The sequence below is a fragment of the Arthroderma uncinatum genome (genome assembly GCF_011692745.1).
Source record: "Arthroderma uncinatum strain CBS 119779 chromosome Unknown scaffold5, whole genome shotgun sequence".
Taxonomy (NCBI): Eukaryota; Fungi; Ascomycota; class Eurotiomycetes; order Onygenales; family Arthrodermataceae; genus Arthroderma; species Arthroderma uncinatum.
In genome coordinates this window covers 2004989-2022542 of record NW_022983867.1, presented here as the reverse complement: position 1 = coordinate 2022542, position 17554 = coordinate 2004989, and the positions used below count along the sequence as shown (strand labels likewise).

Below are 17554 nucleotides of genomic sequence, written 5' to 3'. Positions count from 1 at the left end.
AATACTATGATCATGTATTTGGATGGCGGAGTACGGATACTATAATATTTTCCAGTAACATTGAACTTCTTCTCTTCCGTTTCCTGCTTCTCCAATACTTCTGTTTATACTCCGTAGCTACGTGACGTGTGATTTAGTAAGCAATTGGCTGACTGTAATCTCATAAGCAATATCTAGGATTCTTTCTCTCAGGAGATGCCAACAGGGTTGCAACGTCGATAGTAAGCCATGTATATCATGAGTCTATTCTTATTTATACGACGAGCTAGACTTAGGATCCACTATCGAGCAGCGAATGTAATAAATGTATTGAGTCTACCTAAGAGCAAATATACGGTGCGAATGCGCCGATATATATGCGCAAATATGAAGGTGATGACTAAGCTAACTAGCCTAGATAGACATTCGTTGGTTCGTTGGAGGTTTGAAGATGAGGCGTAATACGCGTAGGATAAGGCGAATATATAAAGAAATAAGGCCAAATGAATGTAAATGGGCTGATTAGGCGAAGATTGGCCTGAAGTGGGCGAGATAAGTAGGCGTATACGTAGGTGGCGAGCATATAGGTTCATTGGTTGTGTGATTCGGCTGTCAGGCCGGTCATGTAGCCGATCCAGGCTGATATCCACGTCTCGAATCCGTAAACAACCCTAGAGGTAGATCACCTCCTCTGACGGGCCCGTATCAGCACTATGCTCAAGCAGTAGCTTAACAATCTCCGATTTGCCGCTCATAACGGCCCGCTGCAAGGCTGTGAAGCCGTCACTGTCTTCATCATCAATCATGACTCTGTCGTCCTGCAGCAACACCTTGATGGTTTCTATGTGATTCCCCGCAACCGCCATATGCAACAACGATGTCGGCCGTTGGCTTTTATTGACCGGTTCAGCCATGTCAAAAGCAAAGGTCTCGTGCATTGTTGCAGAAACATTGGCTGAACTCAGTGGTAGCATATCATCGAACCTGAGTCTGCTTTCCATTGGGAGATTTGGTGTAGGCGCTAGGGGCTCGGTAATAGTAATTTGGCTGTTGGTCGGCGTCCAGCCTTTCATCCGCTGCTGTGTCGCTGGTCTCGGGCTGTTTACCGGTTGCCGATCTATTGGAGCTGCTGGGCAGATTTGCGGTTGTACGTGGCTGAACTGAGAGTCGTTTGGAAATGGCATCTTATACCGTTCCTCGCTTGGTGCTACTGGTACTGGCAAAGTAGCTTGCTTTGGAGGACACCAGCCTTCAACGCCCCGCTTGGTAGGCGGCAGTATTGGCGGGCTGCTGCTGCTCTGTTGACATGTGCTATCTTCTCCTTCCGCGATATTTAGGCGTGACTCCTCGTACGATCTAAGCCGTTCCTTTAACTGTTTGATCTCATTCGAACTCTCGCGTATGTTACGTCCTACGGTCATATTCAAGCGTTAGCATATGATGCTTTGAGGTATCCATCGCTGCGATGATCAAGATACATGGCGTGAGCATGGGAGACGTACTATAGGCGCGCTGCGCAATGCGATTTTGAATCTTTCTTCGCTCCGAGGGGTCTCTTAGTCCTCTCTTACATCGTGTCAGTTCCATTTGGAGTTATTGTTGTTTATCGGTTGACCTTACCCAATCTTCATCAGACTTCATAAGGTCAGGGTACTGCATAGTCCGGGATGTAGGACGCAGATCTAAAAGTATTTTGTGTTCCCTCTTAGCAGGTTAGCAAGTATATTTATATAAAGCTAGTGCTTAAAGAGGTTGAAATGGTTCAGCTTCTTACGGCACAGTGTGAGGGTAATATGTAATATCACTTAGATTTAATGAAACGCGGCTTGTCCAAGTATTGAATTTAAGAGTATTTCGAGCAAGGTTTTATAGAGAATGCGAGTGCGCAAGTGCCAAGAATGAGATATACTGTTATGGGCACACCTGCACCCGCGGAATGTCGGTCAGTGACCCGAGAACCGGGCACGCCAGGCGCCAGGGTCCGAGCAATACAGGAAAGGGGTTCAGGGGCTGCACCCGGTGCAGCCCATATAACCCAGTAGGGCCCCCGGGGTTCCAGGGGCCAGCAGTTGTTCTCAGCGTCAACCATACAGTATCTTCCCCATCCGTCCACGGTTCATCTCTTCGTTACGTATCCGGGCAAAACCACCCCAGTGCAGAGCTGGGGTCTTGACTTATACCTTATAAAAACTATCTCTGTAGAATATATTAGAATAGCAATAAGATATAACAAATGTAAAACTATAGAACTAGAAGTTTAAAATAAATATAGAATAAATAAAGATAATAGTTATTAAATTTATTAGCTATTTTAAATCTTTATATATATATATATATATTAGTAATTAATAGTTAATTTTAATAATAGTTTTCATATAATATTTTTTTTATTTAAATAATTTTTTTTAATAATATTTAAATAAGATTATAAGACTTTATTTAAATTTTTGATTTTTAAATATTTAATATTATATTTAAATATATAATAATAAGTTAATAATATTTATTTCTTTATATTTTTAATTTTTAATAATTATTTATTTATTTTAAAAAGCTAAACACTATATAAAGTTATATAATATAATAAATTTAATAAAAACTAATCCATTTTATTTATATAATTAATAAATACTAAAATTTCCTATATATATTTGTAAAGGTTAATTTAGTAAAGTCAATATATTCTTCTCCCCTGCCCGTTTTTTTTTAATCCTTGCCTGTTGGCGTCTCGGACTCTCCGTTCTTGCGGCCACCGCCGTTTCACCTTTCTCCACTTTTCTCCCCTTGCTTTTTTTCTTGATTGCCTTGGCTCTTGCTCGAATACCCCATCCTCGTTGTGTGCGCCACCCCTTCATATAATACCGCCTACGTTTAATTCTGTCGCTTTGTAGTAACTATTGACGTTAATCTCTACGCCGCGGCTTTTCCACCTTAGCCCGTTGCCTCTATAAGCTAGAAGGAAACCCGCATTTCGCCGCCTTCCTTGTACCTTATTGCTTAGCCCAGCACATTGTAGAGCATGTGCCCCTGTCTTGTTACAACGCAGCTGCGCTGCCAGCTGACTACAGAGTACATATTTACGTACATATACTCCATAGACCCAGGCTATATACTCGTCCAATGCCGCCTCATTACAGTGGATTCAAGGCCTAGTATCTAGAAGTACGGAGTAATAACCTTAAATTCCTTTTTCTGCGCTGCATGGGCAAGGGCACACTCCTGCTCGTATCTACGGCGAATATATATTGCCCAGGCACAAAGCTAAGATACCTTGCCAGCCGTAGACAAGTTATCGGAGCGCACACATATTTAGCTTGGCTTAATAAAGACTAAGGCACGAGCTAGATGTAACATAACCTATATTAAGACCCTTAAAATTCTATCATCCATCTCTTATTTGCCTCCCTTACGGAGTATACTTACTATTTGGTACTGGCCTAAACGCGTCTCTTTACTATGGCCAATTCTCTAGTTTCCCATACTAACTGGCCAGCCCAGCTAGAATAGTCAATTTACATCCTACGATGAAGCAGCCAAGTCATCTAGGATGAAGAAGGTTAGTGAAGGAGACTCCATATAATCAAGTCCTGGGTTGGCCGTATACAAGGCGCAAAAGCGGGAACAAATATCTTATTGTATGTCAATGTGGGGCCGAGCAAGGGGTTCAGCGCGCAACAGCCATCGCTTTCGCACGATACGACTGGATCGAAGCCACCGCTCTCTTCGACAGGGCCATGGAGCATGGGTATATTGGAAAAGCAAAGACGATGTCTGGGGGTCACCCTGCCGGAGTCCGATGCGTGCTAGGGAAACGTTGTCGTGGGTACGGCGTAGAGATGCAAGCTGTGAACTGCTGGGGTCGGCGCTGACCGTATAAATATCCCTACCTACCTACGTCGGAGGTATTGATACGAGCCGCGGAAGTATGGCAAGTTACCGAACATATCACGCATTATTTGATTACTCTGCATGCCACTCTATCCCAACTGGAGGCGTGCATGCGTTAGGCTGACTGCCTACTTGTCTCGCTTGATATCTACGCAGAATGTTCTTCTCAAACTTGGGGAATGGGGATAACGGTGTTGGGGAACATGGATAGCTCGGCCATCGCGGGACTACACGCTCTTTCGATATCATCCTTGAGCTCTGTGCAGTCCGTCCACTCATGGCTGCTGCCAGCTGCTATGTTCCCTCACAGCTCTATCCAAGGGAATCTCGGGGATGATGATGGGGTCGACAGAGCCAGCATTTGAAATAGGAAGCAAGGATGGAGTACCGTCCGGCGTTGCTATTATGGACGGCTGAGGAGATTGCCTTGGTAGAAAATGGATATTAATAGGTGGATAAGCCGACTCATCTTTGGATGGTCTAATCTTTTACTACCTTTCGAGCCACTGCTGCTCCTCTCTATAGAGCTGTTCTTGGATGGTGTTAGGGATGTCACCATGAATCTCTAGGTCATTGCCCTCTTTAATAAACTAAATAAGACTCTTTAGATGATGTGTTCGGAGCCTGTAGTGCTTCTTTCCCGCAGGGCCTTGCCAGCAGTGCCCCTCTAAGCTTTAGCGTGGCGGGCTAGTGCAATGTATCTTCTTATACACGTTACGCCAAATAAACTGCCCCCCGAACTGCGTTCCGCATTAATCTGTGCGTCTTGTTCAGGTCTTGGTGACTGGCCCGGTGCCTCTTTTGTCACCTTTTCTTGGTGAAGCCGTATTGTCCTCAGCTATATAGTTAATAGAAATATCCAGCCTAAGCTTCTTGTCATTGAGAAATAACTTACCCCACGTAAGGAGCTGTTTTTCTATAACTGTCCAATCAATATCAGTCTCAAACTGCTTGTGGAGATCCTGCTGTGAATAGCTATTTACCGCCGATGTTATAATAGAGGTACCGTCAAAGTGGAATACCTTATGGCATTTAACCTTCTTTACCTTTTCTTCTAGAATGTTTTGTTATCTACGTACTTGGCGTTATTACTAAATTTGGCTCTGTAACCCTTGAAATAGTTCGATTATTAAGAGTAACTTTCTAGTCAATCAGGTAGTATATATAGGTCGCTGGGTGCTCATCATAAGTCTCTTCCTTGTCCCAAACGGCTAGTGTGATAAAACCTAGTTGACCGGGCTGTGCCTGCGAAAAAGGTTGCTAATTATTGAAAGGTATGGCAAATGCTTCCTCCGAAATTGTGTGCTAATTTTAAGTTAACTAACTCAGCCTATGAATGTAGATCATGATCTGTACGACTTGAAAAGACTTTCCTAGTGCTTCTCCTGAGCGACAAGCTTGCTGCGATAAGGATTAAAGAGAACATGAATTGGGTCTTGCTCACCAACCATAGATCGACATATCGCTCTTGCAATGGCTGGGGCTTGGGCAAATCCTCCTGTGTTGTTTCCGCCAGTTATGATGAGATGTCCACCACTTTCAGTGGGAATATCTTCAAAGATACCCAAACCTGTACAAGTGAACGGCCGAATGCAAAATTTCCGCTCTCCATTCGGCCACAGTGTACCTCGCTCCTTCGCGCGCCGGTATCCCGCAGGGAAGTATATGTGTGCCACTTCCTCGAGCTCCTTGAAAAGTGCTTGCATTTCTGGAGACTCCGGTGCCGGGTAATCCAGCCCAACGTACCCATATCCACCCCCCAATATAAGAATTTCTTCGCCCGTTTTAACATCTCTCGATACAGTAACATTAATGTCTTCGACAAGATAACCGCGGCGATGGATTTTGATGGAGTTTCTTAACATCGGATCCAAGTTGGGAATCTGTAGCCACACGCCCAACACCCCGTGCATAAGGTTCTCCGAGGCCGTTCCGTCAAGCAAACCGTTCCGCGTAACCCCTGTGCTTATCACGAAATTGTCCGCTTGGAGAGGACCTAGCTGAGATTCTAGCGCAGTCACCTCACCAAAAGCGTTACGTCGAATTCGCTGCACGCAGCAGTCCCAGGTGAACACTCCACCAAACTCGGTTATTCGGTCGATCAATTTTTCCACAAACGAGTGAATACGGAGTGTAAATCCTTGTACGGTGAATCCACCAGCGAGGTCATTCGATTTGGCAGCCGCACAAAAACTGGTATATTCTCTCAGAAGTTCCGGTTGGGAAAACTCGTCAACGACCGCCCCGAGGCCTCGGTTTAGCTTATAAGCCGCAGTCAGAGCGACTTCTTCGGCATATAAGCGCAGGACGTCGGTGTAAAGTGAAACCCCTTCGAAGAGCTCTGGAGCGCGGTCCATGTATTCAGCCCAGAGCTTTCCAGCTTCCCTGTTGACATAGTAAATATCTTCTTTCATAGTCTGCGCCAACCAAGTTGGAACTTGCTCAAAAGCATTGACCCAAGCAAGCTCAGCAGCGCTGAAACCCGAGGGTGGTTTCATGCTCCAGCCCCCAGTGAGAGCAGTTTTTCGAAAAACATGCCGCATATCTTGATAGATGTCGCCAGCTCTCTCATTGTAGCTATCCGCTTCAGTATAGGAGAACATACGAGCGTCGCCGCCTCCATGTGTGGCACCTTGGCGAGTCCAGTCCTTGCAAGTACGGGGATCTGGGCTGGCGTCGACAATTCGCACTTGAAACCCGCGGACAGCGAGGAACTCTGCTGCCACAAGGTTCATGATCCCTGCTCCAACAAGTAAGACCGTCTTTTTGGTGCGGAGGTCAGAGATGACTTTCTTGTGAACAACTGCGCCGCGGGCACGACTGCGCGCGTAGAGCATCTCTGCCACCCGAAGAGTCGACACCACCCATGACGGCTCTCCTTGCTCCTGGCTTGATATCGCTTGGATCTCAACCACGCGGCCCCTGCAGAGGTTCTCGAGATCGGGTATCAGCTTAGCGTCGTGGACTAGCAGCGTTTTTGGTGAGCCCCTGTTGCGGTCTAACCACCGATCCACCAGCACCTCGGTGACTTCGTGACCTTCGCATATCCACACATCTATCACATCGAGACTGTTAATTTGCGTTTCGAGGCCGGAATCGTGTTGGTAGAAGCAAACCTGCGAAGAGTCATCGCCGAGCACAGAACGGAACTTTTGTACGTGCGTGCTGATGAGGAACTTCATTTTGGCGCCGTTTCAGACGAAAACGATGAATTCTACCAACGGGAATATTTCCTGCTTAGATAAATATCCGATGCAACTTCTTACCTGAACCTTTGCCATGATTTGCACCGCCGTGATGCTTACTATTCCTCCATACGCTTACTATTCCCCCTACCTACGCTTACTATTACTTCTACGCTTCCAAGTTTACTATTCCCCCTACGCTTACCCCCCCCCCCCCCCCCCCCCCCCCCCTCTCGCTGCGCTGAGTGATGCGTAGAAAGCAACAAACGCAGTGCTCTAAGTAGGCTTGATGGGAATCACCTAACTAACTAGTTCTCTGAGCGCCACCTTATCTGACTGGCCTGAACGAAGTGTTTTTTTCCTTTCGACGCAGTGTAGCAATAGAAGCACTGCCTTTCTTTTCTTCTGCTAGTATTCGGAGAAGCCAAAGAGACTTCAGAATGGCGATTGACCACCTGGAAACAACGGTCGTCGACCTCTTCGATGCCTGGGCGACGAGAACACCAGAGGCCACTGCAGTCGAGTGGAACGGACAAAGACTTACTTTCGCACGCCTCCGAGATGCATCACTCCATGTCAGCAAAGCTCTGCTCTCAGTTGGTGTTAGATCCGGCGACATGATTCCCATCCTTTCCCGGATGTCTCTCGAGCTTGTTCCAGCTATCTTGGGCGTTCTCAGGGTCGGCGCTTGCTACATACCGGTTGATATGGAAGCTTGGAGCAAGGCGAGAATCGACGCCACGCTCCGTGATATCTCACCGCAAGTGGTCATTGGGACAAGCCAGCTGGACACACGAGGTGTGCCAGCAGTTGTGTATTTTCAGGAGCGATGGCTTCAATCGTCGTTCGATGACGAGGATGATACTCTCAGCCAACTGGACGCCATCCGCAGGAGTCTCAACACGAAAGCGCTTGTGTATGTCATGTTTACGTCGGGAACCACGGGGAAGCCAAAGGGGGTGATGATATATCATCAGGCCCTCTCTCTGTTTGCTACACTGGCAACTGATAATACTAATAACACAGTTCCTGGTGACCGTGTGCTACTGGCCATCTGCATCTCGTTTGACGGTAAGCAAGCTTCAAGATCACCCTAAGCATGAGACTTCCCGTTAGCTAAAACTTGCCCCAGCATGTGCTGCCATTATCTGGTCAACAATCACAAAGGGCGGAACCTTGGTCATGGCTTCATCGTCAACGTTTCCTGAAATTGCCACTACCTGCACCACTCTGATAGTGACCCCGTCCATGTTTGCGACCTTGGATCCAGCCGGATCTTATGACAAAGTCCGCAGTGTCTTTTTGGGTGCCGAATTGGCCAACTTTGAAATAGCGCGTCAATGGATTACTCCTACGCGAAGAGTAATCCACACCTACGGCCCGACAGAGGCGACCATTAACATCGCTTACGGGACAATTCCTGAAGGCACGGAGCCAGACATGGGCGTGTTCAACACTGGAGTGGAAGTCTTTCTCGTCAACGAAGATTTGCAAGAAAGCGACATGGGCGAGATCTTGATAAGTGGTCCGTGTTTGGCTGCGGGATACCTGAATAACCCAGAGCTCACAGCCAAGAGGTTCATTGACTGGAATGGGAGGCGCGTATACCGGACTGGTGATTTGGCCCGAAAAACCAAAAATGGACTATCATGGGTAGGTCGAGCGGACCGCATAGTGAAGAACCGAGGATTTCTCGTCAACTTGGAGACAGAAGTCGAGTCAGGGATGCTTCGGTTCACCGACGTTCGAGCAGCTTCCGCTTTCGTGTGGCGTGGTAAGATTATGGGATTTGTGCAGCCAGCGACGGTCGATCTTGAGGAGCTGCGCGCGTTCATGAGAGAGAATTATGACCCGTTTGTGGTCCCGGACGAGATATTAGCGTTGGACCAATTCCCTCTCACCGCACATGGAAAGGTCGATCGAGCTGCGCTGAGCTCTGGACTAGAAGACAGAATGGTTAAAGAGAACGCGCTGCTTGACACCATGGTGTGTACTTCACCTTATGATGCGCTGCGGTGGGCTTTCACCAAGTGCCTTCAAGTTCCCCTCAGCGGCCTCGACAGGACATCGTCTTTCTCCCACCTTGGAGGCCACTCCCTGGCAGCTATCCAGCTGTCAAGGCTCCTGAGGCAGCAAGGTTACGCCATCCCCATAATAGACGTTCTTAGAGGAGATACCATCGACCACCTGGAAGAGAAACTTACAAAGATCAACGAACAGAATGAGGCACCCGATTCCAATGGTACTGTGCAGACCGAGTTCGAAGCAGCGCCAGTTACCGACCTGCACAGACTTATGCTGACCCAGTCGCAACGTAACCCAGCGACTAATTGCCAAATAGCCAGCGCCAGGTTCGTTGGGCCACGAGAATCAGTCCCAACCCCAAGCGAATTGCGAGTCGCTTGGACAGCCACTCTTGCCGGCCACAGCATCTTCAAAACGCGATACGACCTGCAAAGCTGGACGCTCCATGACCTTGACCGTGTCAACTTTGACTGGGAAGAGGTCAGTGTCGCAGCCGAAGAGTTTGACAGTGCTCTGGTGTCTGTTGAGGAACAGGTTTGGACACACCACAACAGTCTCAAGAATCTCCCAGATTCCAGTCTTGAAGTGCCATATTGCCATATGACCTGCGTCTACGCGCCCAGTCGTCAGGCCATAGGTTTCGTCTGGCGTGTACACCACGTCCTCCACGACATATTCTCTGGAATTATTGTCATGCGTGATTTAGAGCGCGCTCTCGCAAAGGGAAAAGTGACCCCCGGACCTCGCCTTCAAGACTTCTCGCGCTTCATGCAAAAGTACAAGGAGGACAACCTAGGTGCAGCTACTGAATACTGGAATCGCATGATGAAGCCGCTTTATGAGCAACCTTTGTTTGACTTTCGACCGCCACAGGCATCTTTCGAAGGCAACGCCTGGCGAAGTCTGACATTCACGACCGGGGAGACTTTGAAGTCCATCGAAGCGTCAGTGCGCACGAACAACATTTCAAGCGCGACATTAATCTTCGCTGCGTGGGCACTTGTTTTGGCTAAGTACTCACGCTCCAGTTTTGCTTCATTCTATCTTAGTCGCTCCGGTCGGATGATCCCTTGGCCGCCAGCACCAACTCTTGTAGCGGCAATGAACTGCCGCGTACCGTTTACCACGGGCATTCCCGCCGAAGCAACGGTACACGAATGGCTGGCAGAGTTGCACAGTACGCTGCTCCGTGTTGCGGAGCTTGAAACCTTGTGCCAGTCACTTGACACATCGATTTATCCCATGGAGCATTTCAGGTCGTCGGTGCAGGCTTTTCTCTACATGCCACAGATGCCGGCTAACTGGGAGGTTCACGACAGGCTTACTGGTCAGGCACAGTCGGTAGGGATGGTCTGGAGAGTTCGGCCAACAAGCAGTGGGGCCGTTGCGGCCGATCTGGAGATTGACCAGAGAACGGTGGACATTGAATTGGCTAAGGAGGTCGGCGCAGTCGCTGTACGGATGCTTGAGGGGCTGGCGAATGCCCAGAGGAACACCAAGTTGCGAGACCTAAACTTGGACCGATGATTTCCAATTTGTTAATTATTGTGATATTGTGCGTTAGGTGGTGAACTACAGTATACTTTAAACGTGTCTACTATCATTGGCTGAAGAAAAGGAACTATCTTTCTTCTTGCATATATAGTCTTGTTTAGGGGCTGTATTGCTTAGTGTCTGCTTACTCCACGACGGTTGGAGAAGTAAGTAGTAAGCAGTTATCTACTAAGCAATTTTGCGTGTGTATAGCTAATACCTTATGGCATCTGATTCAAAAATTAACGGACCAATTGAGGGATAGCAGGAAACCCTACACATGTCAGGAGATACTAAACATTATTCTTAGCTACTTAAGGATAGACAAACAATTCATGATACTCTTTTCGCTGCGCTGAATACCCGCCTATAACCAAGCTCTGAACCCGAACTCGCAGTACCACGTCACTTATGGGAATTGCTTCCCATATCGCACTAAGCGTTTTCTTTGGCATAGTCGGACGACCAAAGTGAAATGGCCTACCACTGCCTCCGGGGCCCAAGGGCGTGTTTTTACTGGGCAACATCAATGATATGCCCAAATCTGATGTCCTTGAATCTTTTCACTGGTTGAAGCACAAGGACTTATATGGTGCGTGAACTCGAACTAATCAAATACGACAGTGACTTACAAGACTTCATGCAATCGTAGGCCCAATTAGCTCCGTAACCACCATGAGTCAGACTATCATTCTTATTAACGACTCTGAGTTAGCGACAGAGCGCTTGACAAACCGGGCCGCTCTCCGTTCATCTCGTCCAAGACAAGTCCTTGCTGGTGAAATTGTTGGCTGGACCAATTCCATAACCCTTACCCCAAACAACGATAGGTGGAAGCAACTTTGCAAAATAATCTCACAAGTTGACAGTAGCAATAAATCCGTCACTATGTTTGACAAGGTTTAGGAAGCTGAGTCTGCACATTTTCTGCTCAGCCTCCTGGACTCCCCAGATAATCTATTTGGTCATCTCCGAAAGGTAGTAGTGAGATCTGACTAAGTAGCTATATCTAACTACATTTGACAGAAGTCCTTGTCTAAAGAGTAAGCAAGCTGCATTTACAGTAAGCTAAAGTCTACGGGGTTTAGGCGTAAAGGACTTTTGACATGAAAATCTGAATTAAAGCTGTCCTTGGAACTTGATTGAGGACACAATCACCAACACAGTCAAAGCATTGATCAATCAGACACTATGCTTCCGCCTCTGCGTATTGCAATCCTCGAGTGTGATGAGCTGACCGGAGAGACTAAGAAGGACTACGGTAGCATTAGCAATGTATACAAAAAGTTCCTTGAGGCCGGTGCATCAAAACTCGAAGCGAGCGGTCTCTATGACCGACCCAGTCTCGACATTTCTTCCTACGATGTGGTAAACAAGCAAGAATATCCAGACACCGAAAGTATCGATGCAGTATTCTTGACAGGCAGTCGTAAGTGACCCAAGAAATGTCTCGCCCTCTTGCCCAGTGACGGCCATGCAGCTCACTTCTCATTGTTGGTGCAAGGATATGATTCTTTCACGCCAGGTGAAAATGACTGGATATCAAAGCTCGTCGACTTCATCAAAGTAATGCTGCAAAACCAATCTCGGGTTCGGATAATGGCTGTCTGCTTTGGGCATCAGATCGTCGGACGCGCATATGGAGTTATGCCAGAAAGGAATGATGCCGGCTGGGAGGTCTCTGTTACCCCTATGGTACTAACAGAGAGAGGGAAGCAAGTCTTCGAACAGGATTCACTAGTATGTTCCATCAGGTTCATGAAGCAACGGCTCTGGAGGCGCTGGACAGTACTAACGAGAATATCCTGACAGGCGCTTCATCAGATGCATCGCGACATTCTCCCACGGTACCCACCGTATGTTGAGAAGCTTGGCCACTCGGATCTTTGCGATGTGCAAGGTATCTATGTCAAGAACCGTGTCATTACTTTACAAGGGCATCCGGAGTACAACACAAAAATTGCCAGCGGGTTCCTAGACAGGCGAGAATCAGTACTGGGTTATACAACATACCAGGATGGAAGGAATCGAGTAAATAATCCGCATGATGGCGTGACCGTTGGGGCTAGCTTCTTGAAATTCTTGTTAGAAAATGATCCATAAGCGTTAATTCTTATAAAGGCTTCTGATTTATTCTTATTCTATACTCTTAGAAAGATAAACTCGCCTAAGTAGCCGAAATACTATTAATAACCAAGCAATACTTAAGCCTTATTTTCTCGACTACGAATCTAGAGTACTATATAGTGCCGATGAAATATTGTCTCTTAGCATATTGATAACAGTCTTGATAATAATCTCCCTATACTAATATTTAAAAGTTATTAATACTTCATCGAGCCTCACACGTCTGATAGAATTTCATACGACCGTCTCAGCAACAGTTTCGGTCCTTTCAGCGACTCTCAACGCCATAATCAAACCGCTTTCACAACAAAGAAGTTGAGTTTTGTTCCAAACACAGCGAAGATGGCGCTGCGATGAAGGATAACCACTCTATCATCGACAAGTGGCCCTTCATGTTGAAGCTCCGACCTGGCCAGCAAGGAGCACAAGAAGGGTTTGACCGGTCCATTGGCGGAGGAATGTCAGGGAAGGCGCGCTGCGTTGAGTAGAAGAGAATCCATCAGGGTACTCTTTGAAGATACAGTTGAACTCGAAATCCTACTAGTAACTAATGTGTCAGGCTAGATGACACTGCGGTTGTGGTATTAGTGAACGATCGCTCCTAGTGTGATCTTACCGGGTGATTTGATAACACTAATATTGATTGGACAGCCATAGAAAAGCAGCTCCTTACCATGAAGCTCTCGGTTTTTTAACAAGTCGTCCACGGCTAGAGAACACTATCTACAGCCCGTGATGGCAAGATCTTTATTGAGGCCTTGTGCCTGGAAGATGCCTGTATCTGTTGGCTTGGCGTGAAGGTCGGGAAGACGGGTAGGGAGATTCAAACCATCGTCTTGAAACATCCTAGGTACGGTCTATATGCCACCTTTCTTCTTAGGTATACCTAGATACAGAGCAGTTTTTAGGACACCAGAGCTATGTAAGTCAAATAAGACGTGACTCTTTTTCTACTACTAGGTTTTAATTATTTATTTAGCCTACGATTATGGCAGCATCGGACCCGGAAGCACAGCCCTGGGGATATATCACCTATCGGACTGTTTATACTCCCGAGTCAAACGCTGTCTGGGATTCCGTTACCACCAAGCTCGAGAATTATATGAGTAACTCACCATCTCCAGGCTGCACAAAGGGTGGGAAATGGGCGGCACCGCATCTCTGGTACATGAACAATGCTACCCTCTACAACGGACTCTCGATTAATCAAGTCCGCGACGATTTTACCAACCGTGTTAGGGATAGTGTTGACCTATTTAACCAAGGAGCCTATGAGGAGTTCTCTTGGGGTGTTCATGACTGGATCTGCCTTGTGATTGATGAGGAAGTGATATACTCTATTATCAATGATGCCCCAGAGGATGTATCTGAGGCAGAACGGTTATTCAATTGTTCTTCGGCTTCCCCCAAGCAGCCGATACCATATGTGAAGGCAGTTGGTCGCGATTATGACCCACCTGATCCCAATAAACCTCCAAGGCGAGCACCCTTTGCTACCCATAGAGAGTATCGTGGCTGGATGAAGGCTGGTCTATTGTGGATAGGGGCTATGTATCATCTTGAAGAAATGGAGGTTGAATGTCCAGGCTGGGATCCAGCTTTGGGCGATGAAGCATACCCAGTTTATTAAGATTTACTACCATCCATGTGTTATTGACTGTCAGATCTAACCAAGGGTATGCTGTTATATGCCTCTACGTCTACTCTCATCTACTAGCTATAGTTGGCTATTATTAGTCCATTGGAGTAAATACAACGTTGAGTGCTAGTTTACACAATCAGTAGTAATTTAATCCGGACCTCTAGTGGTAACACCAAACAAGACTGTAGCAAGGGTGCTGATCCATGCAATAAATGCCATGACTGAAGGCTGGCGTATTGTTGCTGCAGAGTCCAAATCGAGAAGTCGAGGCCAGAGGGAAGAGTGGAAGAATTCCTTTATTAGGGCATGGCAGAAAGGGCGATGGAGGAATTCCGCTCCCTGAGTAAACCAAGTAGGATAAGCGGAGAGCCAGGGGTATAAAGATCTGAGCTGGTTGTAAGGGAGAAGTCCCATTAGTTTCTAAACCATGTCCTGAACATGAATTGCGAGAGGGCAAGCTGCGAGCCTACTGAGGAGGACAGCCGCGGTGATCATGCCGGAAACCAACCCGGCTGAGACGGCCTCGAGTGGTAACATATTGGACAGCATCTCCTTGAGAGATAATAACCGTCGACTGTTGAACAGGCGAGAGAGGTAGACAGAGTAACGGTATTGTAATATAAGGGGGACGCGTAGAGGAGCCATAACGGGGTCCCTCCCTACATAACAGCTTATACCACCCCCATGGCATCCACCCGTTATACGTATTATATGACTTCAGCGGGAGGGCTACACATATATTTAGCGTTGCAGGAGATGAGCCAATTATACCTCCAAATATGACAATTGGAAGGCAAACCGACTCATTTCATCACCCATGTTCTGTATGCCTGCATAGGTAAAAATTTGGTATCTCATCCCCAACTACTGTCCCAGCTGCTGGACCTGAGCGGGAACCTTAACTATTTCCTGTGTCGAAGTCCGTAAAACGAGTTAAAGAGGTGGAAATATTGGCAGTCTCCCTCTCTCTTTGAACTATATCTTTTAATTTCAAAGTATATATTATTTATATGAAAAATATCAAAGTTACATTGAAAGTACACAATAGTGGCCCTAGGTCTGATCCAAAATATCATCCCAAGTCTTGTTTGCAAATGGTGGGTAAGCTGGTTGGCAAACTGTTTTAGGCAATGGTAAAATACCTCTCATAAAGTACTCCTTGATAGCTTTACCAGTGCAAACAGAGGCATGGTTCAAGGTGCAGTGCTAGTAAAAATCGTGAGCTTCAAGAACTATAATGTAGATCTCAAAAGATATTCAGCCAAAGGGGATAACTCACGCCATAACCGCCATGCTCTAGTAGAATACTGTTTTGAAATGTCGCGCTGGCGTTTCGGGCAGACACGAGAGGCGTAGCAGGATCATAGGTATTGCCAATAACAAGCATAGGATGTTTTGTCTTGACTTTGAAATCACCCTCGTAACGTTCTTTGGCCTTAATCCTCCACTGAGCGCACACCATTGCTAGAGCTGTCCCAACTTGGCCCAGAAGTTTGCTCTTCTTGTTGAGTGCCTCAAGGGTCGGTATAATTTCATCGAAGCTATCTTTCCCTATATCTTTGTCGGAGCAGGGAATTCCAAAAGGAGACTCAGTTGGGATCCCGCCCTCCCAGGGGGGAGAGAGCGACGTGGCAAGCTGGGAGAATTTGGTCAAATTCCCACTGAGAAGAGAGTCTAAGGCCATAGAGAAAATAGGCCATGTAGCGGGGTTGTACAGCGTTGGCCGAATCAAGTTCTTTACAACGCTATGGTCAATCAATGTGCCATTGAATACGAGCGGCTGGTATTTGATATCGTCTAGAAAGCTGTACACCTTAGTCTCCAGGCCATCAGCCATCGCGTTTGGGCTTGCCAGAGCACATTCGTTAGGGGACTCGATGCATTGTTCAAAAAAGGCCGAGAATACTTTGTCCGTGTCTGTCCAGAGTTCGATATCACTAAAAGCAAATGACAAAGTATCAGCACGTTATCAGATCACAGAAACGGTGGCAAAAGGAAGACATACTATGCGTGATGATACTGATGAGGGTTGACAACGCCATCTAGGAGAATGCGGTCAATTCTATCAGGGAACATCGCGGCAACTGTTGCTCCTAATGCTGTACCGTATGATAAACCTGAAAACAAAACGTACTTAGCAAGTCTTGAAAATAAGTATACTCATGGGACAAAGAGCACTTACCCCAGTAACGTAACAGGCCATCATCTTCAACCGCGTCAACTATTTCCATCAAGTCTCGAGCAGTGAATGCAGTGCTAATAAGCTGGCCCCTCTCCTTCGATTCAGGGTATCTGTCGCAGGTATCAGTGAGGAGTAGGAGGCTGGACCAGAGTCTACCCAGGGGCATTTTGTCATCAGGGGTAACCAGCTCTCCAGCTCGACTATTAGTGAATTGAGCGAGTCTCACGTTGTTTTCTTTGAAACAGGAAAAAGTAAGAGTGTTTTCGGTTCCACTAGACAGGTAATGTCAGCTATGCCTAAATGACCAGTCCAGCATAAAATTATAGTAGGGCACCTACCGTGGATCATGGGCGATCAGGTCGTAGTAGCCGCCAGTTAGACTGTATTATGGTAAGCAATTGACCATAACTTCCTTTTCTATATGAGCAAGGGTGGACTTACGTTTGAAGCACCTTAGCGCTGCCAGCCAATGAGGCTCGTGACCCCAGGCCCGGTCCGCCAAAGTTGAACAATATACTCCCCTTCTTGGGGCTGTGAAGGGCGGGAACTTTGAGAAGCTGGAGGTTGAGAGTTGCCCCCGATTCACGGTTGCTATAGTCTAGGGGAACGCTCAGATTGCCGCACTGAATCGGACGAGTTCCTTCTAGTTCACAAGGGCCCCAGGCGATCTTTCCCTCGGAGCGTGCATGTGTTGAGGCTATCATAGGTGAAGCGAGGCTGCCAGCGACCAGAGCAAGAGAGAGGACAGTATGAGTCCAAGGCATGGCTGTGGTTGTTCTTGATCGATATCAAATGAATCAGCGACTGAAAGAGTGAAAGTGTGTTTGGAGGTATGGAGAGCACACATCCCAACGGATATTCTTCCAATTTATATATCCAGGCCATTCAGTCAAGACCATATATGAGACCATAATAACCTCGATACACATGGACTTTTTGGAGGATGAGCTCGATCTCTGACCTGAATGAGGCTGGGGTGAAGATCTATAACTG

General features: G+C 46.9%; 5 protein-coding genes across 5 annotated transcripts; 2 read left to right on the top strand and 3 right to left on the bottom strand.

The window, feature by feature from the left end:
- Window positions 1-650: 650 nt before the first annotated feature.
- Window positions 651-1638, bottom strand: GIQ15_07011 (uncharacterized protein; the record flags this gene model as incomplete). Its single annotated transcript, XM_033554428.1, has 3 exons — window positions 651-1390; window positions 1482-1545; window positions 1600-1638. The coding sequence occupies 3 exons, from the start codon at window positions 1636-1638 to the stop codon at window positions 651-653; spliced, it is 843 nt and encodes a 280-aa protein (XP_033403943.1).
- Window positions 1639-5240: 3602 nt separating this feature from the next.
- Window positions 5241-7049, bottom strand: GIQ15_07010 (uncharacterized protein; the record flags this gene model as incomplete). The annotated part of the gene is made up of 1 exon (XM_033554427.1): window positions 5241-7049. The coding sequence occupies one exon, from the start codon at window positions 7047-7049 to the stop codon at window positions 5241-5243; it is 1809 nt and encodes a 602-aa protein (XP_033403942.1).
- Window positions 7050-7492: 443 nt separating this feature from the next.
- Window positions 7493-10604, top strand: GIQ15_07009 (uncharacterized protein; the record flags this gene model as incomplete). The annotated part of the gene is made up of 2 exons (XM_033554426.1): window positions 7493-8123; window positions 8185-10604. 2 exons carry the CDS (start codon window positions 7493-7495, stop codon window positions 10602-10604), a joined length of 3051 nt encoding a protein of 1016 aa, XP_033403941.1.
- Window positions 10605-11801: 1197 nt separating this feature from the next.
- On the top strand, window positions 11802-14367 carry GIQ15_07008 (class I glutamine amidotransferase-like protein; the record flags this gene model as incomplete). The annotated part of the gene is made up of 5 exons (XM_033554425.1): window positions 11802-12039; window positions 12091-12350; window positions 12423-12580; window positions 13075-13216; window positions 13717-14367. The coding sequence occupies 5 exons, from the start codon at window positions 11802-11804 to the stop codon at window positions 14365-14367; spliced, it is 1449 nt and encodes a 482-aa protein (XP_033403940.1).
- Window positions 14368-15572: 1205 nt separating this feature from the next.
- GIQ15_07007 (uncharacterized protein) lies at window positions 15573-17325 on the bottom strand (the record flags this gene model as incomplete). Its single annotated transcript, XM_033554424.1, has 6 exons — window positions 15573-15611; window positions 15659-16316; window positions 16385-16496; window positions 16562-16833; window positions 16900-16941; window positions 17003-17325. The coding sequence occupies 6 exons, from the start codon at window positions 17323-17325 to the stop codon at window positions 15573-15575; spliced, it is 1446 nt and encodes a 481-aa protein (XP_033403939.1).
- Window positions 17326-17554: the final 229 nt, after the last annotated feature.